At 50.9% G+C, this 24,049-nt stretch overlaps 1 protein-coding gene and 1 non-coding gene across 2 annotated transcripts in view; both read right to left on the reverse strand.

Annotated features, from left to right (window-relative positions):
- LOC135820793 (inositol 1,4,5-trisphosphate receptor type 1-like) overlaps window positions 1-24,049 on the reverse strand; it is a 117,437-nt gene that overhangs the window by 56,973 nt on the left and 36,415 nt on the right. Inside the window, exons 21-25 of the mRNA XM_065333836.1 lie at window positions 23,749-23,844; window positions 21,308-21,478; window positions 20,537-20,640; window positions 19,537-19,682; window positions 3,553-3,688 (exon numbers count right to left, since the gene is read on the reverse strand). Coding sequence (XP_065189908.1) covers window positions 3,553-3,688; window positions 19,537-19,682; window positions 20,537-20,640; window positions 21,308-21,478; window positions 23,749-23,844 — 653 coding nt within the window. The remainder of the gene's footprint in view (window positions 1-3,552; window positions 3,689-19,536; window positions 19,683-20,536; window positions 20,641-21,307; window positions 21,479-23,748; window positions 23,845-24,049) is intronic.
- Window positions 23,930-24,001, reverse strand: Trnag-ucc (transfer RNA glycine (anticodon UCC)). Its single transcript has one exon. It is a non-coding gene; the product is annotated as a tRNA-Gly (tRNA).

Genomic DNA, 24,049 nt, shown 5'->3' on the forward strand with positions numbered 1-24,049 from the left:
GCCCTCTGCACAACCCCTGCGAAACATACTGGCACGGTCCAACCTCCGCAACTACATGGTATCGCCGACTCGCGTTACAGCACATTCACAGTCGATGATTGACCTACTGCTGTCGAGCACTCCACTTGAGGGTCCATGTGACACAGTATATCTCGATATCAGTGATCACTTTGCTGTTTTGGCTCACATACGTACACCAACATCCTGCCGGACGAAAGGAGAGACAGTGATCAGAAGGCGCCGCCTGCACGAAATTGACTGGCCCTATTTCAATCAGGACCTGACAGCAGGGCTGAGTACTACCGATGCCCATAGTGATGATGACATGGCCTCAGGCTTTATTGCAGGAATCCATGATGTGCTGGACCGGCACTCCTCTTCACTTGAATCATTTAATCCCCCACCGAATCACGGAGAAGAATTCGAAAAACGGGCAGAAGACATCGCGCGAAGGAATATGGATTTTCGACAATCACCAGGGTTTCACGCTATATGTCAAAGAATCAGGAAGGAATATGACACGGAATGGGAGAAGCTGACGGAGAAGGAAAGAATCCTTGATGGTCAACAGGGGATGTTGGATATCGCCAGTCAAAGGTGTGAAGATCTTCATCAAGAATATATTCAAATTCAGAAGGATGTCCAGATCAATAGTGGAGATCCAGCCAGGCTTATTCAACTATCCAACGATCTAAAGAGGAAACAGAAGAGTCTACAGCGGGAGCTAGCTGGCCTGAAGAAGATCAAAGAAAAGGTGAAAGCATCAGAAGCCCAAATATCTTGAAAATGTCATCACCTATAAAGGAAAAAATATTTTTTTGGATTTTCTACACTCGATCTTAATGAAATGAAATATATCTTCTTCTTCTTCTTTTTTCATGATCCTTCTTATCTCTTCGTCTCTCTATACCTCTGTGTGTGTATCACTATAAGAGTTGTATTAGAGTGATGATGATTATATGGAATACAGCAAAAAAATCTATGTGTAGTGTAAAGATGGAATTTGACCTAAGCAAACTCACTATCACCTATGACGGGAAGAAACTCAAGAACGAGAAACAACTCCGGTGGATTCTCAAAAAATTAAAACAGAATCGGGAACCTCACAAGAAACAGATCCCGAAGAATCCCTCTGGTTGCAACCAGGAAGAAGGACAGGCGGCCATGCCCATGGCTCACGCCTGAGCTGGTACACCTGGTCCGGGAACGCAATCGGCTTCATCGCTTGTGGATGCAAGACCGTGGTAATGAGGAACGTCGAGCTGCTCACCGTACAGCACGTGCAGCTGCCAGGAAGCTGGATAGATCTCTCCGGAACTCCTATTTCATCCACCAGTGTGCCACATCCAATCAGCGACAGCTATGGGCCATTATGAACAATGTTACCGGCCGGAAGACACAGCGGCAGACTCCAGAGGCGCCCATCGAAACCCTGAGTGCTTTCTTCGGTGAGATTGTGCATGATCCAGCCCGACCAGCTGCACTTCAGGCGCCCATGGCCCCTTACGACAATCAGCTTTGACGTCCTTTCAACCTGTCAGTGTGCAAAACGTTGAGCAATGTCTGGCCTGCGTCAACCCGCACAAAGCTAGTGGCAGTGACTGCATTCCTGGTATTGTTTTGCAGTGCTGTGCCAGTATTCTTGTTCCTCATTTTGCTAGAATCATTAATATGTCGCTCTCAAGTGGTACTGTACCCGCATGCTTCAAACTGTCATATGTTAGCCCTTTGTTCAAGAGCGGGGACACTGCAGTCGCAGGAAACTATCGGCCAGTCTCTTTGCTGCCCATTGTGTCTCGTCTTCTAGAGCACTGTGTCAAGAAGCAGATCATGGCCCATCTCCAGGACCACCACCTGCTACCGGCGTCCCAGTTTGCCTACCGCAAGTCCCACTCAACGGAAGACGCTCTGGTTCTTGCAGTGAATCGCTGGCTCTTGGCACGATCTCAGCGCCAGCATACTGGTGTGATTATGGTGGACATGTCAAAAGTCTTTGACAGAGTACAACATCAGCATCTCATCACAGTACTTCATCAGCATGGCATTGGGGGCACTGTTCTGTCCTGGTTCACGAGTTACCTCAGTAATCGGAGGCAGCAAATAAAGGTGGCTCATATTCTGTCGGCACCTGTGGATTGCTCCAGAGGTGTTCCTCAAGGTAGTGTACTTGGGCCATTGCTATTTGTCTTATACACAAGTGAGCTGTCTGCCATACTGCCAATGCAAGTAAGTCACCAGGAGTTTGCTGATGACATTGTCCTGGACTTCTCGGACTCGGATAAACACCTTGTGTGCAATGTTCTCTCAAGTGCTGTCTCGAAACTTGCTGATTGGCTGTGCAGTATTGGACTTGTTCTGAACTCCGCCAAAACGCAAGTGTTGTTCATCCAGCCCCGTGGCCGTCCCAGTGCCATGCCTGGTATTTATTGCAACGATATCCGTCTGTCAGTCACCACAACAGCTAAGTATTTTGGAGTCCTTGTGGACGACTAACTCTCTTGGCAACCGCATGTCGAACAAGTTGTACGCAAAGTGTCTGTTGCTGTGGGACAGCTCTGGCGTCATGGACGACCACTGTCAATCACTGCACGCCGCCTATGGTACATAGCAATAATTCAGTCTAGGATCACTTATGCATCTAATTCCTTTTTTCCGTGCCTCACAAAGCAGTTAGTCACCCGCCTACTGAAAGTCAGCAAGTCTGGCGTTCGCGCCATATTCCAATTGCATGGCGCCGTGCCCACTGGGCCACTGCGCACACGCCTCTCACTTTATTCTGTTGAGCACCTTTTCATCTACAAAGTCTTGCAGTTTGTCTTTCGTTGTCTGTCCTCATCAGCCAGCACATTGTTTCTGCCTTACTTCAATTTGATCTCTGCCGACCCCGTCGTGCACGGGGATCGTCCCTTCACAAGGGGTCAAGCCACTCAGCTTCTCCGTATCCCTTTTCTCCCTGGACAATCTGGACGGCACACTATGCATTTCCTTGGTAGCTCCCTCTGGAATGCCCGATCTGACCACATCAGAATTCTCCCCAATCTTGCGTTATTCAAATCCTCTATCTCTGACCTTGATCTGCCATCTTTTCATGCATGATTTACTCCATTCGGCAATGCAAGACTTGATCGTTTCGCAAGTCTTCCTCTTCTTCCTTCTCTCTCTCGTTCATCTCTATCTATCTATCTATCTATCTATCTATCTCTATCTCTATCTATCTATCTATCTATCTATCTATCTATCTCTCTCTCTCTCTCTCTCTCTCTCTCTCTCTCTCTCTCTCTCTCTCTCTCTCTCTCTCTCTCTCTCTCTCTCTCTCTCTCTCTCTCTCTCTCTCACTCACTCACTCACACACTCTCTCTCACTCTCACTCACTCACTCTCTCTCTCTCTCTCTCTCTCTCTCTCTCTCTCCCGCTCTCCCTCCCTCCCTCTATATAACTTCCAGTCATGCAACGAACGGAACGGATGCTAGGACCCCGCATGCGTATATTACTTAATGTGCAGTGCATCCAATGTGTGGAACCGAGTACCTGTACAAACACAAGTCTCTCACCTCGTGTGGGCGGCAATTTGAGAGGAACGGCGGGCGTGAACGGCTCTAGAATGTCCAGCAGCAGTTCGGTGAGATGGAGCAACTCCTTGAAGTTGTAGAAACCAAAGAAGATCATGTGCTTGGCTAACTTGATCACCTGCATAGACAAGTGAGCAAGATATAGAGACACCAACCGCACCTGTTAAACTCTTCATAAACAATCACGGGGGCGTCGGAGACGTTATGGTTACTATGGCAATGACCGCCTCGGTGTCTGCTCCAGAGCCGGGTCAGTGACCCGGTTGGGGGGGGGGGTACTTGGACCTGCCTGTAAAAAGAACACCGGGTCACGCGTGACCTGGTTGGGACTCGATCAGTAAGTCCTGACTCCTAAGACTCCCTGATGTACAATGGCCACCAACAGCACCATCAGCACTAGCAGCACTACAGTGTAGGTGAAGTCAACAAGGTATTCCAAAATTGATTTTCAAGTCACATTCATCAGTGGAATATTGTGAATGAAGGTTTAATATGCTAGAGAATAAAGATGACCATAGCATCAGGTCAGATAGGACAACGCTCATCATTTAAAAAAAATATTTGAAGTACCATTATATTTATACGGATTTTTAGGGCATGAAAGCATATTCTGAAATAATTTTCTATATTGGCAACACCTTCAAAAGCAATAAGTAGTAGTTTTATTAAGTAGAGATACTGGTAGCAGATGTTCACAAAGGTTTTGCAGCAAGTCGTACTCGTTTTTCAACGTGCTAGTTTGATCGCATTGAGTAGAGAAATACCGGTATTTTACAACTCCCTGCTTGACAGCACAAGCAAGTAACTACACTGTCTTTTAAATGCTATGTTTCATGATAATAATTACTATTTAACAAGGTGAAAGCAGCCAGCTGTCCCGAAACGAAGAATACTGTACTAAGTATGAACGAGGTGAGATATGGGGAAGAGGGAGCTCTACCAGCAAGCTCCGCACCAAAAACAAACAATCGAAATGCCAAATCCGTACAGTCGGAAAATGCAGGCCGTGCATTTTGCGATCAAGGAGCGGAATGAAAAGAAGTTAAAGAACAGATATTGTAACATCCTCAAGTGCTTAGAGTGGCATTGTACAAGACTGATGGCATGGAGGCATGCTGCTGAAGAGGAATGCCAGAAAACCAGGACGGACTCAAATCTGGACAGGGGCATTTCACCCAGGAGCCGGGCAGGGCTAGAGTGGGAAATGGGGCAGAGGCAGGATCAGACGACGGGCACACTTAGCATGTTCTGGGTGGAGCTCGTGTTCGCTCGAAGTTACGGATTGATTGCACAGCATGCAATATGCTTACAGGGTTCGTGTCGTGTCACCTACAGACCAGACACCACCTCCCCAGTACTACAACGACGCGACGAGACGGCGGGGCTCTCTGGCGGTACTTTCCGGCAGTGCTGTGCCACCGTCACATGGTCATTGCTGTGCTGGGTGATGTCCGTGATTGGCCCGAACATACACCTCGAGCCGAGAAACACGTCGGTGCACGGCGGCACATCCACCAGGGCGAGCAGACGGAACGCAAAGTCGGCGCGCACGCCGCCCTTGACGTGGGAGCGTCGCGCTGCCACGATCTCCTCTGGCATGGCTAGCTTTCTCAGGCTGACGCAGCGACGCACCGCATCGACAAAGCTTTGCTGCTGGCGTGGAGAAGCGCTCGAGAAATCGTTGCCGCTTACGTCCACGAGCTCGAGATCAGGGAACTGTGGTAGTAGCGCGGCCAGGATGGGCAGTGACGATGACGTAATGGCGATGTCGCCCAGGAGAATCTCCTCCAGGCCGGAGCATGTGGCCAGTGCCGCGGCGATGCGTCGCAGGCCGCAGTTGCCGATGCGATTCGCCGACAGATCCAGGCGTATCAGTGTGGCCGAGAAGAAGAGCACGTGCTCCAGAGAATGTGCGCAGGCCGATGTCAGGCGATTGCTGCGGAGGTTGATCTCATGCAGCAGGCTAGAGGCCAGGGCCGGTTCCAGCTCTGCCAGGGATGTGTCATCAACGTCGTTCCGCTCCAGGTTGATACGGCAGAGGCGACGACAGCCGGAGATGATACGACGTACGGAGCCGACACCTTCGCCGGACAGATGACACGAACCGAGGCTGATACGCGTCAACCTGCTACAACGCCGCAGACTGCTGATCAGGATGTCGGCGCCCTCGTTTCCAATCCAGTTGGAGTCCAGTACGAGGCGGCGCAACGAGCGACGACTCGTGGTGACGACGTTTCCGACGAGCTGCATGTGCCGCGTGCCGAGGCACATGTCGGCCAGGTCGAGCACGTTAAGGTGAGTGCACCGGCGCAGCGCCGACAGGATCATGATCAGATGCTGGCTGTTGGCCGCGCAGCTCCGCAGCACCACCTTGCGAATCACGTGGCCGAACGTGGTGAGCGTGTGGCAGATCGCTTCGCAGTCGTGCCACGACAGGTCGTAGCCGACGAAGTTGATGCCGTGCTGCCGGAGCATGTCGCCGAGTCGCGATGCGTCGTACACCGGCGATGCGGCACCGTTAGCTGAGCTATTACGCGAGGCTGCCAACAGCACTGTACAATCGTAGAAGTCACGTCCGTTGTCGCGCGGGTCCGACAGGCTATCATCGTCGTCGTCATCATCATCGTCGTCGATGTGATCGGTACCGCCAGTGTCAGTGGTGCCCTGAGTGCTGGTGGTGCTAGTGTTGGAGTGCATGCGCTGTGCCATGCTTCTAGGCCCGGTCACGGATAGGTTGCACGATCCCAGAGAGACATGGCTGATCTCACTGCAGTAGATGCTATCGCCACTGTCTGTCAGTGATGATGTCGTGCTCACTGGTGACACAACGGGGAGTGTCGAGCCACTGCAGCTACTGCAGCTATTGCACATGACGTCATCGGCGATGTCATTGCTGGTGATGTCATTGCACATGATCATGTCATCAGTGATGTCACCGCTGCTGCTGCTGGCGCTGTTGCAGGAAAGCTTTGTGATCGACGGGTCCACGGCGCCGAACAAAACACTGCTGTCTCCCATGATGACGAGATGACAGGATACACACAACCAGCGTGCTGCTACGTCCTCCTGTGATGCACGCCGTGTGTGCTGCAGCCTCGTCAACACACTCTTAGTAGCAAGCTTTGTATGAAATTTTTCACCGTGTGCTTGAGACTCGGCTAGCCTGAGGTTTTCAGCACACTGCAAAGATCTGAGGCGCAGATGCAGCTTCTAAAGCGATGGGAGGCGAGTAGATCAGACCCGCCAGCAAAGCGTTGGAAAGCACTGGTAAAAGAAACCAGAGGAATGAGATACACGCGGGGGTGAGCAGCAATTTCTACCCACTTTCCAATCTCAACAAACCTCACGCAGAGGAAAGTGCTGCTAGTCAAAATCAGCAAGAACACCACTGAGTCTCTTTGATATCAGGCAACAGCACAGTTGAATAGTCCAGTCGATGAAGTGAGAAACTCCGACAGCAGTCACAGCAAGACAGCTAGCAGTAATTGCAAGCAACTGCACAAGCTGGCTACCGTGGGGTTTCTGCACACCTTCACAATCACTTGCTGCTCTTAAACCTGGCTGCAGGTGAACTGGAAACCCCAACTGAGAAAATCTCCCCCGACAGGAAGGCAGGATGGCAGCAGACTGCCTGGATCACTGTCACTGAGTGCAGCTGAATATACACACACATACATACATTATGTAACATCACGACTGATGACAGCTAACTGGTCTCGCAGTATCAGTGCGCCTGAACGCCATCTGTTATTGCTAGCACACCACTCTCTGCCCACACTGCCCACCCATGGCAAATGCTGAATAACCATCGCAAGCAAACACTGCACACAAACACTGCGGAGGCAGCACGGCTGCTGGTTGTGGGTTTTTCTCACAGCACGTGTGCTAACATGTCTGTCTCAGAGCCATGCATGACCCCCTCCCCCTCCCCACACACACACAACACAGCACAGTACAGGAGGCACCTAGCTGCGTATTAGTCCCACGGCATCACTGACCCAGAGCCAGAGCCAGAGCCAGAGCCAGAGCCATGCATCAGCATCAGGAGCAGCAGCACACCAGTTACAGCACACAGGAAGTTGTTCAACATTGTTTTCTTATCACAAACCAGCAGGCGGTTCTACAAGTCTGCGGCCTACCATGATCAGAAAACATTAGTGACCCAACCCTACTCCTACTTGCCAGTACAGTGCGCACGGCATTCGCTAATGCGCCGCCCGGCAGTGAAGTCATGAAGAAATCTGCCGCACGGGGGCAAGCCAGAACTCTATACGGTAAACAGCCCGTCGCACCGCAATGGGAAATCTACCCCGGCACAAACGCATAATCCAGTCAAGCCAGTCAGTGTTATCTCACACACTGAACGGCAGGTGCACGCCAGACGTCACCTCCAGCACGCAAAGCGTTCAAAAGCTCCAGAGGACGTGCTGAAACCAGACGCGCCCATTGTCCTCTACCGTGCCAACAAGAAGCAATCTAGTCATTGAAATCAGTATTATCTCACAGAAGGTGGTGACCATACGTGTGCCACCTCCAGCACAAAACGTTCAAAAACTCCTGAGGACGTACTGAAACCAGACGCACTCCCTGGTCTCCGCGCAATGATATCAAGTAATTCGGCAAGCCATCCAGCATTTCATCTTCTCTGACAGCCAATGCCAGCACCGCCAGCACCACCACCACACATGAAAATATCAAATAAAAAATAAAAATCAGCAGAAATGCACTGCTCGTGTTTTGTCTGATCGTCAGCGAAAACAATCACTTCACATAGAAGACATTTGTCACTACACGTTTAGCCCGTCAATCTACCAGTTGCCAGCTAGGGTAGCACCAGTTTCTCTCAGGGAGTGAGGTTTGCTTACAAGCAATGTATCGCACTAATGCAGAGTGACCCCAGCATGAGGAAACCGGCTGCTGTAACCAAATGCTTCCACGAGCACTTATCATGCAAAGTCAAAACGATACGTCTGCACACAAACAGTGTACTGTAAAACATGTAATTTTAGGTGTAATAAAATTTCGGCTTCAAGGACCTGACGGGTTTCAGGCATAACATCATAATACACGTACATCATCATACACGTACATCATCATACACGTACATCATCATACACGTACATCATCACACACGTACATCATCACACACGTACATCATCACACACGTACATCATCACACACGTACATCATCATACACGTACATCATCATACACGTACATCATCATACACGTACATCATCATACACGTACAACCTACACTGCAATAAGACGGACCACCTGCCTTATGAGACCAGGCACTCAAGAACTTCTGCCCTGTTCATATGTACAGCCAAACCTGTGTTGAAAGACCACCTGTCTTATGAGACCAGGCACTCAAGAACTTCTGCCCTGTTCATATGTACAGCCAAACCTGTGTTGAAAGACCACCTGTCTTATGAGACCAGGCACTCAAGAACTTCTGCCCTGTTCATATGTACAGCCAAACCTGTGTTGAAAGACCACCCGTCTTATGAGACCAGACCAGCACAAACAGTGTTATGTAAAACATGTAATTTTAGGTGTACTAAAATTTCGGCTTCAAGGACCTGACGGGTTTCAGGTGTAACTTAGAACTAGGTGCACCAGCATTCCCTTCACATACAGCACATACCATTGTGTCATTTAGGTGGAATCTAAATTTAGATGCCTGGTGTTAAAATGTCTCTTAAGAGAAGCACTTCCAATCTCTCTCGCGTGTACAAGGCTCTGCCCTATATGGGTATTGAACACTCTTCGGACAGTGTAGCCCGCTATTTGATTCCAACAAGCACTGTACATGTACTGTACAGCAAAAATGCCCCCTCCCCCCCCCCCCCCACACCACCACCACCACAAAACCAGATTAGCACATGCCAGGACATCCTTCCTGTGGTGCATTCATGCATTGCCAGTGTCATGCACAACACAGGAAGTAACACACACACACACACACACAGCTGGTAGCCAGTATAGCAGTCAAACACATACAGACACGACCTGGTTACACACACAGTCATGTAAGAACTCCATAAAAACACTGGCTCACTTTATCACACCCGATCAGTTCACCCTTGCCAAACTTCTGTTTTCGGCAATTTAGGAAGCGGATGCAAACATCCACCCTCTCGCACATGCCCTTGCCATTCCCCCTTGCCGAGCAAATAACCACGCACATCGCCAACAGCAAGACAGACACAATATCAAACACAGCTAACACTGTGATCAGACACTGTCGTACAATGAGACCAGTCAGTGTCGGCGTAAAGCCATACATCATCATACACACATAACCTACACTGCAATAAGACAGACTACCTGTCTTATGAGGCCAGATCAGCCTTTACAACGGGACCAGTCAGTATATGTCAAACCATACATCACCATACACACATAACCTACACTGCAATAAGACAGACTACCTGTCTTATGAGGCCAGATCAGCCTTTACCATGAGACCAGTCAGGGTATGTCAAACCATACATCATCATACACACATAACCTACACTGCAATAAGACAGACCACCTGTCATATGAGACCAGGCGCTCAAGGACTCGTGCCCTGTTCATATGTACAGCCAAACCTGTGTTGAAAGACCACCTGTCTTATGAGACCAGGCACTCAAGGACTCATGCCATGTTTCTATGTACAACCAAACCTGTGTTGAAAGACCACCTGTCTTATGTGACCAGGCACCCAAGGACCCATGCCATGTTTCTATAATCCATATACAATCAAACCCATGTTGAAGACCACCTGTCTGATGTGACCAGGCTCTCAAGGCCACACACCCTGTTTCCATGTACAGCTCAAACAGACGCTCAGACTTCCCGCGTTTTCGCCAGTTGCCATGGAAAAATCAATGATTCAGACGCTGGAGCAGCATTTTTGACGTTGTGTGACCGGGGCCTTACGTAGGAAAACTAAAGCTATATTCATGTTAGTGTTACGCAGAGTTTCACGTGCTGGCAATCATCAGACAGCATTGCTATGCAATGCTACATTGAATCATGCAAAACATTTTGCTGACTGCACCCCCGTCGTGAACAATACAAATCTGCAGTGTGTGAAGCTACAGCACATGACTTGGTGTAGTGCCAGCAGATTTCCAACTGTGTAACCTACCCCGGATTTAGAGGTAATGCTAATCGCGATCATACTACTGCACTTGACAGTCCTGATCCTATTCCCGGCCCCGTGCTGAAAACCAGCTGGGAAGCAACACAATCATGGTGCATGTGTGTGTGTGTGGGGGGGGGGGGGGGCAACGGATTTTATAGCACCAGCACCTTGACTACAAAGTCAATTCGTGGAATCATCTAAACAATTCGTGGAATCAGCTCGAAAATTCGTGGAATCACCTAAACAATTCGTGGAATCACCTAAACAATTTGTGGAATCACCTAAATAATTTGTGGAATCACCTAAACAATTAGTGGAATCACCTAAACAATTTGTGGAATCACTTCGGAAATTTGTGGCATCACTTTCAAATTTTGTGGAATCACCTTGAAAAATTGTGGACTCAATCTTCGGTCCCCATGGCAACTTTTTACTTTCAGGTTTTAAGGTGAATGATGAGATGCAAGAAGTGGGGCATGTGTGTGTGTGTGTGTGTGTGTGTGTGTGTGCGTGCGTGCGTGTGTGTGTGTGTGTGATGGTCTTTATCGGCGTGTCCTACCGGCGTTTCCTTCCGGCCTATCCTGCCGGTGGGACCGGGGTCGATGTAAGCTACCACACTATATCCTGCTGAGGAAGCGGCACTCACGTATCGCGTTACCTGCTCAGTCTCGACACAGAGCTGAGAATTTGCCCTAACCAGCCACCAATGCTATACTGTACCGTGCCCAGACAACGTACCCACATGCACAAACACCCCCCCCCCCCCCCCCCACACACACACACGTACACCCCCCCCCCCCCACACACACACACACAGTGCACAAGTGCACACCAGGCGGGCAGGAAGCAGCTGTTCGTCTGCGTAAGCAAACGGCTACGGAAGGGGAGAACAATTATCCACCAAGAGACATTGCTCGCATGTCAACTAGGACTGCTGAGGGGGAAATCAACCAACAGAGTTTTCTGGTCCCTTGAGACGCCATTCAACGTATTTCAGAGTTTGGCGTACTGAATATACATCATAAACATACGCACACACACATCCACTGAGGGCGTGCAGGCTAGAACACGTGACAGGGCACGGCAGGAAGTCGGTTCTGCATGAATGAGTATGCATGCGTTCACACCATCTCATGTCGCCCAGCCAGCATTGCAGCCAGTGAACACCCACCTCGCAGGGGATGATCAGAGGACAAGAGGTACAACGCATAGCCAGGAAAGAAAGTGCTGAGGGTAGAAAGCAGTTGACTCGACGTTACCACTCCAGATGACTCTCATTTGAATCTCTGCCAGCCTACTCTGAAGTAAGGCTCCTCCTGGTATGAGAATTAGCAGGGTTGCTGGTCCAAGCCAGGCAACAAGCTTATCGTATAAGAGCGAGATCAACACCTTGGGCTTGTGTAGAGAGCCGTGAAAGCACCAGCAGCAGTCAAGCGTGGTGGAGAACAAAAGTGAGAAGTCCGCAGAGTCTTGGCTAGAGGATGATCGGTGCGGCGTGATTGGTTGAACACTTTGAGAAGTCCGCAGAGTCTTGGCTAGCAGATGATTAGTTTGGGGTGATTGGTTGAACACTTTGAGAAGCCAGCAGAGTTCTTCATCATTCGTGAGAACTAGATTTAGTATAGTCAGAAAGTATTCTCCTGCCTGTTAGTCTGGTGAAGTTGAATGAAAATATTAGCCATCCTGGGTAAAAGATGATTGGTACGGCGTGATTGCTGTCTTCTTCAACTTGCTACTACTGGTGGAGGTCGGGTACTGAATGCAAAGTGTGGAAGCTCCTGACGTCAACTTATACCGACAATGTCAATATCATCGAGCTGTCACAGCTGACCAGTTGATCAACGCTCTCGTGCATTTGTGCATACTGCAGGTGAGAGTTCTTGCATGGTGTACAGCACAAGTGGCCTATTCAGTTCCTCGAGGTGCTTAGTGCAGTAACCTGTTTGTCAGTGTGGCTACTGACGGCGCAACATCGCAGCAGCATCGGCAACAGCAGCAGTAGCAGCAGTACCAGCAGCATCGGCAACAGCAGCATCGGCAACAGCAGCATCGGCAACAGCAGCATCGGCAACAGCAGCAGTAGCAGCTGATCACAAGGTGTTGCCATAGTATGGTTGGCAGATGTTCCAGAAGCAGAGACCACACACCATGCCGCCCTACTCATAATCAAGACAGCAGCAGGTCCAGTGATCCGAGTCACCTTGGCCCTGCAAGTGAGTGCAGGAGGCTTGCAGGAGTGCTAGAGTTCGCGAAGAGGAGAACGGCACCACCTCAGACTTTTCGGCATTTCCAACCACGCAAAAGGTAGAGCTATTGACCTGCACACATTGCCAGCCCAGCCCAGCAGGTGAATAACACATTCAAAACAAGGGAGAGTAAAACCTGTCAAGGTGACCACTCGGACAAGGCCACCACCTGTCCTAGAAGACCACTGAAACCAGGACCAAGGCATGTGATTCCCAGTCAAGTGATCCTAGATAAGGAGACCCCCTGGTAGCAGAGACCACGTTTTGAAGGTGCCTTGAGCGGTCGTCTTAGACAGGTTTCACTGTAAGGTTAATCAACCTGTTGACAAGGCCACCTGCACACAAGCCTGAGCAGCAGCATGAGGTTGTGGCACAGACTCAGCCGCAGTAGACCCTACACTGATCGTGGCGAGCCAGACGCACATCGATCGCTGCCGCGACCACCCGCTCACGCCCAGCATACGATACCCGACAGTAGCTCAACACCGCACTCAACACGGCACGGAGAGAACAATCCTGAAGAGGATGACGCCCCCGATCCGTTTCCCTCCGTCGAGGAGAGGAACTCCACGTGCAGAAACAGCGGCAGCGTGCCACAACTGCGCATCAGCTACACAAACGTGGAGCACGTGGACCTGGAGCGAGACGTACCGCACATCGTTCGCCGTCTACAGCGCCGACTTCAGCAGAGGTACCTGTCACAGGAGATCAGCTTTGGGCAGAGCGCCAGCACGGCTCGCCGACAAAGCATCGACGACATCTTCACCGAGCTGCTAATGGTGGCGCACGCGGATTTGTACAGCGAGTTTAGTGACGACGCCGTATCGCCGCGACGTAGTGCGGTGCCAAAGTTGGGGGACACGGCTATACACGTGGAGCACGTGCTGCTGCGCCGCGCCCAGCTCAGTCACTGCATAGCGCTCGCTGACATTGTCGTCCACGATCACATACTGGACGCCGCTTGCTGCGCCAGCGCACATCTATGCCAGTATGTGCTGCGTAGGCGTTCTCTTCGCATCCTCCTGATCGGCAGTGCTGGCTGCGGCAAGACGACACTGTTCACGCACAAGGCGCCGTACGAGTGGGCGCAGGGCCGCGAGTGGAAAGAGTTCGATCTCGTAGTTGCACGAGAGCTGCGTTTGGAGTCTGTGCACGATGCACGCAACGTCGCCGAACTCTTCGGCCTCCACGAGCTCGGCGTCGGCGGTCCGAACATGCAAGCGCCCATCGTGGACTTCATCCTGGACTGCAGCCATCGCGTGTGCCTTGTCCTCGACTCGCTGGAAGAGACGACGCTAGCGTTGTGCAGCGATTACGTGCGTGCCGTGATCAACGGTGACGAACTGCAGGGAATATGCCTGATCCTGACGTCACGACCCTCGCGAGACGTCTTCTCGCTGGCCAAGACAAAACCCTTCGACAAGATCATCGAGCTCGTCGGCTTCCAACCAAACAAGGTGAGCGAGTACATCCGTAAAGTGCTCAAAGAGCCCGCAGCAAGCAACCTCCTCGTAGCCATCGATCGCGATCCACAGCTGGCCGCCATCATGGCCACCCCGTTCTTCGCCAAGGCAACGTGCGAGCTGTTCGAGTGGTCCGAGCGCATGCTGCCCAGCTGCATGGCGGACATGTTCGAGTCGATGATGCTGCGCATCGCAGAGCGCAGCAGTGGCAAGTTCTACCAGCGTTGGCATGAGCTCCCCGGCGAGGAACAGGAGCGCATACTGGACGTCGGGCAGTTTGCGTTCACCATGCTAACACGTCGCAAGCTGGTGTTCAAGGAGGCCGAACTGGACGAGCATAACCTGAGCAAGGAGGCCATCGAGCTGTGTCTGGTGGGCTACGATAGTACCGGGTTCGACGCGCAGCGACTCTGGCGTTTCTCGCACCTCACTCTGCAGGAGAGCCTCGCCGCAAAGTACATCGCGCAGCGCTGCTGCCTGGACAGCGGCGAGAACGTGCGCTGGCTGGTCGACAAGCTGAAGACGCTCACCGGCCACCTCAGCACGTTCTGGGTGCTGCTGTCGTCGCAGCTCAAGCACCACTGCGTCGACACTCTCATCAGCAGCATCTTGAACGAGCAGGCGAGGAACTCTTCACACACCACCAGTTGTATGACCATGCAGGATGACAGCACTGACCAAACGGCACCTGGAGAACGCCACCAACAGCAGCTGGGCCATCATGTGGACGATGTGCACGACTTTCTTTTCATGGACAATGCGAGGCTGCTGGAGATTCACGAGAAGCTACTCGACGTGCTCGATCGGCGAGCAATGGAGATGCTTGCTGGCACGCTGGAGGTCGGCGTAGTGACAAACACCGGCCGCATTGCTGTGTCCAACCAACAGCAGCCGCAGCAGCAGGATAGAGAAGGCACCGACAGCGCCTACCTGAAGACGCTTCTGTTCGTGTGGAAGCGGCGAGTGGCGCAGGCCAACTGCGCTATGCTGCACCGCGCCGTGCGTTGCGTAGACTCGAGCCTCGCTGACAAGTGTGCGCTGTTTCTCCTGCCAGTCATCGTCTCCAGCGCCAGAGAAAGCGGCGCAGACGAAGACTTCGGCGTGACAAGCACCGGAATCCCGATGCCCGGCATCACTGGTGACCATGGCGACGGTGATGGCATGGCCGTCGCCAGCGGCAACCGCACGTCGTGGTACGAGCAGAGCGGCTATACTGGCAAAGGTCTGCCGTTCCTGCTGAGCCGCAGTATCACACGCGACGGCAGCTGTGAGTCGGATCCGGCCGCGGTCACACCAACCTGTTCCGCAACACGCTCAGCGTGCGCCTCAGGCGAAACACTCCGGCCAGACCGAGTGGCGAGCAACGGTTCTTGGGACCTTTGCCCGGACGAAGTCACCGGGCTCTTCCGAGAGACCGTGCTCGACGGGCGGCCAAACATTGCGCCTGTGCCGCAGCCGGCTCATCCCCAGCAACAGTACCAGCAGAGCTGCATACTGCTGGCCATGCGATGCTTCAACGAGTATGCAGCGGCGGCGCACAGCCCCAGGAACAGCACGAGGAACAGCCGCAACCACAGCACCGTACTCCGAACAAGCAGCAGCAGCAGCATCACTGGCAGTGGCCGACAGAACAGAAGCAGCAGCACACTCACTGGCAATAACAGCAGCAGCAGCAGCCGCAGCAGCAGCAGCAGCAGCAGCAGCAGCAGCAGCAGCAGCAGCAGCAGCAGACGGAAACAAGGAAACAACAGCGGAGGCATTGGTGCCGGTACCTGCGATGGTGGCAGTCGCGACAGCAGTGGAGGTGATGGCAGCATTCAAGTAGGCGGCGTGGCCAGTCTACACCGAGTGCTCAGTGAGCACGGCGTGGACTTCTCCGGTCACCTGCTGACCAAGAGCGACTGCAAGGCCATCTCCTACACACTGCGACATCATGCCGAGTCGGTGCGGCAAGTGTCGCTACGCGACTGCGGGGTGGACGGTGAGAGCGGGGTTGATCTGCTGAAGAGCCTACTGGGCTGCGGCAATCTAAACGCCCTCAATCTGGCTGGCAATCAGCTGACGGCAGAGAACATGACGCTAGTGTCCGACATCATCACCAACAACAGCGACACGCTGACCAGTGTGCGACTGGACCACAACGCCATCGGCGACGCTGGCCTGCAGCGCCTGGAAGACAGCCTGTACCACTGCAAGAACGTCGTCGTGCTCGGCCTCGGACAGTGCGCACTGACCTCTAACAGCCTGAGTACGCTGGCGCGCATCATCGACCGCTGCCGGATGGTCAACTGCATCAATATCGAGCAGTGCCGCATCGATGACCTAGGCCTGCAGCAGAACCTGGAGATGCCGCTGGCACGTTGTAGCCTCCACGCCCTCAACCTGCACAAGAATGATTTGACGGCGCGCTGCGGCAAGGCGCTCAGTCACATCCTGTCCTTCTCGGACCAGCTGACGCGCCTCAACCTGCGATTCAATGCACTCGGCGACCAGGGCTTGCTAGACATTGCCGACGCGGTCAAGAGCTGCACACAACTGGTCATCGTCCTGCTCGAGGGCACCAAACTGACGTCCAAGTCCCTAAGACCACTGACGGATATGATTGGCAAGTGGGAACGGCTCCGCGCTCTCGATCTCAACACGAACGACTTCAGCGGTGGCGGCTCCGCCCGCAGTCACAGGCACCACGAGGCGGCGACGGCAGCGACTGCGTTTGCCCGGGCCATTCACCGTCACCCGACGCTCTCAGAGCTGCAGCTACCCTGCATGGCCAAGGTGAGCGACCACTTGCACCTGACATTGATCAAGAACAGTCGCCCGGGCCTGAGCGTGTACCTCAACTCCAAGCCGCTACTCTGCGATCTCGATTCAACCGAATCGTTGAGCATCAGCACTTGATATTTGTGCATTCAAAGGTCATACCGCCATGGACCGAAGTACCACAAGCATTGAGCATCAGTACTTGTTATTCATTCATTCAAAGCTCATACCGCCGTGGACCGTGTCACCACTTGGCAATTCCGAGGCACTGCTAGCCGGCACTCAGCACGTACAGATGTACATGTATTCCAGTTGAACAGGGCGGGCTGCGGATCCTGCCACCCCGCTGCAACAAGCTGACGCAGAGCAAGACCAAAACCGGAAACTATCAACTGAGCACAGCATTGACGAGGGAGCTGACGAGCTGCTGGATGGTTGTAGCACAAGCGAACAACGAATACAGGGATAGTGAATTGCCACCATAAAGGAAAGCAGAGTACGGATCAGGAATTCAACATGCCACTCACAGGACCCAGAGCAATCCCAGAGCAATCAAGACGGCAACAGATACCGGCAGTTCTGATCATAATCTGACAGCGCTGTGGTGAACACAGCACTCATACACATCACCTTCACACACGGCCTTGAGTTGATACCAGCGCGTGCATCGGCAGTGCAACCCAGACACTCACTCAGCAACAACACACACATGCTGCAAGTCCTCGTCAGGTAACACGTGGCCTCCAGGACCGTGAGAAATATTACACGCTAGCCACGGAACATCACAATAATTATCAAGATTGTACTCCACTGAGGTCGTTGAGTTGTTATTTTACTATCCAACCTGAGTGTATTTATCTGTGCCCGTGCATTGTAGCTGCACTAACGAGGCCTCATTGGCGGAAGCAGGTAGTCGTCCTTTGGAGGACTGAGTCTGTGCTCTTATGATGAACAGAACACATGTTCAGTAGAAGAGCGGGCGACGCACTGAGCTGACTTGCACGGCCAGTGCAGTGAGTTATCATAGTGTTTATTTAATTATCTCCTATTAAGACCAATGCCAACGGTAACTAGTCACCGGGAGAATGTGTCACGGACCGCTTCGCGAAACGCATGCACGCACACACGCGCGCACGCGTGCCCGCGCACACACACACACACACACACACACACACACACACACACACACACACACAAGCAAGCACACACACACACACGCACACACACACACGCACACACACACACATACACACGTACACACACACACGCACACATCTTGACCGTGACACGCAGCTGTCGTTTTATAACAGCTCAGGTGCCCTCACAAAGGGGACGCTGATACGCACGTGCATACTGCCCGAATACTGCACTCTACAACTACCCACACTACAGTGCATTTCAAAACTATAGGCGCGTAGGGTTTTTGAAATATTTCAAATTTGGTTGGAACTTTTTGAGAATAGTTTTCGGAATATTGCTCAGGATCGCTCCACAATTACTCTCATATAGTTTCTAAAGGATTGGATAACAGACGCCCAATTTGGAAAAATTTATGCACAAAGTGATCACAGATTTTATGTGGTATAGATGCTGGCATAACGGTTTTTGCCTAGGTACGCGTCTATAGTTTTGAAATGGACTGTAGATATTTTCTTCCTTTTAAAATCATTCCGCATTGCATATCACAACGATAATAATTATTGTTCTCGGAGACTCCCTTGATTTAGGCTTCTGCTTCTGGAGAATCCCCTAAAAAATTAGGATAATATTCAGTGAAATGACAATGCTGCTACAGCCACAGCAGCATCATCATAGTCGTTTTGTGCAGTGCCAGGTCACGGTTTGAACAACAATGGTGACGACCAATTTGTTCTCCTGATCTCCCCCCACCACCACACCACTTTTTGATAACCCCCAAAGTTCTGATTGAGTTCTGTTTGGAATTGACCAAGGCGACCCACTTTCCCCGATATGTGACAATTCAGGAATGTCTCCATCTCGCCATCAACAAGCATCCCTGGTTAACGATCATTGACAGATGCATGGCCCCCGCGTGATTTGTTTGTGCGGGCAATATGCGACCTGTTTATATTACCGTAAAGTATTGAATAAAAGCCGCGGCTCCTATGACTTTCTTGGTGAAATTTTGCAGGCTTCTATATGAGACAGGCTTCTATACAAGACAGGTATTTCTATGTATGTCAACACTAAAACCAGGCTTATGTGTGATTTGATGGGCCCAGAATTGCGGCTTCCATTCGAGGGCGGCTTCTATTCAAGTGCAGCTTTTATACAAGAGTTTACGGTATTATTAAAGTTCTGATTTTTGCGCGATGTTTGGTTTCTTCCGCTGCACTCACCTCGAAAGTGAACTGGTTCTGCTCCATGTTGAGACCGGAGACCTTAGCCTGTGTTAGATACCTCTCTACAAAGCTCTTCATGTTGACCAGCTTCTGGTGGCGACCGATAGCGACCAGCTGCCGTGACAGGCCCTCCATTCCTCCTCCTGGTGCAGCGGACAAGGGAAGGCAACAAATGGACAAGGAGATGGTCAATGGACAAGGAGACAACAAGGCAACCAATGAAAAAGAAGACAACCAATGAACAAGGAGACAACCAATGGACAAGAAGACAGCCAATGGACAACGAGACAGTCAAAGGACAAGAAGACAACCAATGGACAATGAGACAACCAATGGACAAGAACACAACAAGACAATGAGTGAACAGAGCCAACAGGATGCTCGCAAAAAGACAAGAAAACGTGCAGAGAAAGACAGCACAATGGACAAGGTTGAGAGAGCATGCACAAAGAATGAGAGCGGAAACGAGGTGGGCGCAAATCAATGGTACCAAGAGTACATTACCCCCAAGAGTGTGCAAGTGCCTGCACATTCTCTACGCAGTGCTGCCACGGTAGAACTTCACGCCACATGACATACCGTAGAGTCTTGTATAAAAGCCGCACTTGAATAGAAGCCGCAATTTTGGGCCCATCAAATCACACATAAGCCTGGTTTTAGTGTTGACATACGTAGAAATACCTGTCTTGTATAGAAGCCTGTCTCATATAGAAGGCTGCAAAATTTCACCAAGAAATTCATAGAAGCCGCGGCTTTTATACAAGACTTTACGGTAGTTGAATAGGTTACGCTGCCAAGCAGTGCAAAGTGACTACAAGAGAATTTAACCCAAAGTAGGGTGGCATACAGCCCTGGGCTTGAATCCATCTTACACAGGGTGAAAACAATGTGTAGGCGTTTGTCACGTGATGTGAAGTCTGCCGCCGCAGACCCGATAGACTGGAGTTGTGCACTCTTGGGGGTTGTGCACTCTTGATGATATCCATTATCCACTTACGGTTTGGTGCGGAGGTCCGCCTGGGCTTGCTCATACTGCCACGATGGTCGCTGCACATCTCCTCGGCCGGATTGGATACACTGGCCGCACGGGTGCTTATCGTCCTGCAGGTAGCAGCGGGTCGAAACACAGCAAGAGCCAAACCACACACAATCGTGTTGGTGTGTTGCGCAATATTGCAAAAGCCAACACATCTACCCAAGCTGAGGAGCACACATGACCAAGTAGGTGTGGCACTTTAAAAGACAAGACAGCTATGAATCTTTCCAGGGATTCTCTACCGAACACGATTAAAGCTGTCTGAATGGCATGGGTGTGTTATCACAGAGGAATCGGCTCGGAGAGATAACTACATAGATGGACACCTTTCGGAATGCGGAATCTCGTAGCACTTCATTAGAGACCATTGGCAAACCGCCGGGCGCGACGATTGGGACAAACCGGCGCGCGGGAAACTCGAATCGTTTCATGAGCACGGTTGGAGCAGCCCCAACGGGTGATCACGAAACGATTACGATTCCGGTTGCATCACGCATCACCCGCATCACGTGCCTGAGTGGTTCAACGCACGCTTTGACGATTAGAAATCGGAGCTGTCCAATCGTTCGACTGCAAGCGTGACAGTTTACTACTGGTCTCTATTATCTTGTATCATTTCATTATTTTATACCACGTTCACACGTTCAGCAGCAATAAGCGGTTCCGCTGGCTCCCCACCGTGACATTATTCACATAACCTCTAATGAGCAAGCACAGCTGCACGCAACTCACGCTTTGGACATGTACTTTCCGATGTCCAGCGTGCGCGGTATATCGTCCCAGAGCCTGGCCAGCTCGATGGGGTTCACGGTCTCCTGGGGGCTGCGGTCCAAGTGCAGGTGCAACATGAGACGACAGAACGTGGCGCGTAGGTTGTACGGCAGGGTACTATCACACATTGCGCTGTACAAACAGAGACAGACAAGAGAACAGTAGCCAACAAGTCAGCAAACACATAAAATTTGATTCTCCACATGAAACTGTGTAATGCGTTATTTTCGGTGCAAATTTAATTCTGGTAAATTCGGTGGAGAAATCAAGCACCTAAATGTGGGGTACGCCTGCACATACAGTTGTGCTCGGTGAAATCCGACCCAAAGTGCGTACTGTAAAGCGTGAAATTTTCGCGGCGTTTTTAGTTCGTGTTTTCAGAATCCGGACAGGTTTGCGAGGTTTTAATTTTGCGATTGCAGAATGGCATTCTTGCTAAGCCTGTGGCATTCTTGCTACACCTTTCATGGATCTCCTTTTCGCGCTGTCTAAATTTCGCGATTTCCACTAGGGCTGAAACGATCGTGGATTTTCAAGTATCGATTGCTCTTTAGCTTAACGATCGAGTACTCGATTATAATCGTTAGCAAATAGAGTCATAATTCTGTGCAAACGTTACTGTTTCCACAAACTATGCCTTCATAATACCAACAAATCTGCATTAGTGAAAGGGTAGCTCCAAAACATGGCAGTTTTGAAGTCAATTTAACCTCAGAACATGAACCATACCCCTGGCAACTGCATACTCCCAGCGGAAACTGATTCAAACTTCACAAAACGAGGGTTTACAGTACTTTCTTGACACAAATTTAAAAAACGCAAAATAATCGTATAAATCGGTAATTTAAACGATTGCTCGATCGTTAGAGTTATCAAACGAGTACTCGATTATTCGATATAATCGTTTCAGCCCTAATTTCCACCCGGTCGCGAATTTCGCAGAAATTAGACCATCGCAATAATTTCACGGTTTACAGTATCTGGCACCCTCTACTTGCATGGCCCTTGGCCTTGCCCTGCAAGTGGTACGAATGCAGCTGGTCGTAGACATGTACCAGTGGAAGTGGTATGAATGCAGCTGGTCGTACACATGTACCAGTGGAAGTGGTATGAATGCAGCTGGTCGTACACATGTACCAGTGGAAGTGGTATGAATGCAGCTGGTCGTACACATGTACCAGTGGAAGTGGTATGAATGCAGCTGGTCGTACACATGTACCAGTGGAAGTGGTATGAATGCAGCTGGTCGTACACATGTACCAGTGGAAGTGGTATGAATGCAGCTGGTCGTACACATGTACCAGTGGAAGTGGTATGAATGCAGCTGGTCGTGCACAACTGCACATGTGCCAGTGGAAGTGGTATGAATGCAGCTGGTCGTGCACATGTTCCAGTGGAAGTGGTATGAATGCAGCTGGTCGTACACATGTACCAGTGGAAGTGGTATGAATGCAGCTGGTCGTACACATGTACCAGTGGAAGTGGTACGAATGCAGCTGGCCGTACACATGTACCAGTGGAAGTGGTACGAATGCAGCTGGCCGTACACATGTACCAGTGCAGTGATGTAATCGGAACTGGTCAGTTTTGTACTTTGGGTCGGATTTCAGCGAGCGCAACTGTATATTATGCCTACTATATAGCACAAGGGTAAGCACAGGGAAGATGCTGTTCAGTGAGAGCTGCAGGTCATGCATGGGACAAACGATTTTTAAACTAACTGCGCAGACTTGAGAACGGCTGGTTGCATGCCATATTGCCTGATGATCACCAAATGTGAAACTCAGACTTGCAACCAACCGTTCTGACTTCTGTGCTAGAGAGCCTTGCTCCGCTCTCATCCCCCGGATAGAGCACTACTAGTATGTGAGCAGTGGAAGTGTGGGTATTGAGCACCGTGTGAGCAGTGGAAGTCCAGGTATTTAGCACTGTGTGAGCAGTGGAAGTGTGGGTATTGAGCACCGTGTGAGCAGTGGAAGTCCAGTTATTTAGCACTGTGTGAGCAGTGGAAGTGTGGGTATTGAGCACTGTGTGAGCAGCAGAAGTCCAGGTACTGTAAACTGCCTAATACTCGCGACGGATTAATGTTCGCTATTTTCGTGAGAAGAGCGTAACGCGAATATTTACCAGCGTGAAATCAAACTTCAACAGTGGGTGTATGTAAGTGGCCCCAATGCTTCGCGAACCTTTGCCATCGCAAACTCGTTGGTTCTAAGAAATCGCGAAAAATTAGTGACGCGAATATTGGGTGGTTTACAGTATTGAGCAATGTTTGAGCAGTAGAAGTCCAGGTATTGAGCAATGTTTGAGCAGTAGAAACTGCCAATTGAGATCAACTTCATATAAGGGGTGAATGATGAGCAGTCAGTCACACAATCTGGAAGTATTAATCCTACACGTACCTAAAGACCAGGTCGATGGGCAAGTCCTCAGCCAGCTTGTTGATAGCAAGATACTGTCGGTCCAGGCACATGCGTGAGAACAGATCCAACTGACATCTGGAAAACAAAATGGGAAAATATGCAAAATCAGCCATGCAAGAAAAAAGACGTGTGAACAGTTATCAAACAAGAAAAAAGCATGTGCGTCGCCCGGGAATCGAACCCGGATCAACTGCTTGGAAGGCAACTATGCTAACCATTACACCAGCAACGCAGCACACTCATAACATACCAAAATCGAACCTACAACTGGGCCGGGTTC

This window comes from Sycon ciliatum, chromosome 7 (assembly GCF_964019385.1).
Source record: "Sycon ciliatum chromosome 7, ocSycCili1.1, whole genome shotgun sequence".
In the NCBI taxonomy this organism is placed as follows: Eukaryota; Metazoa; Porifera; class Calcarea; order Leucosolenida; family Sycettidae; genus Sycon; species Sycon ciliatum.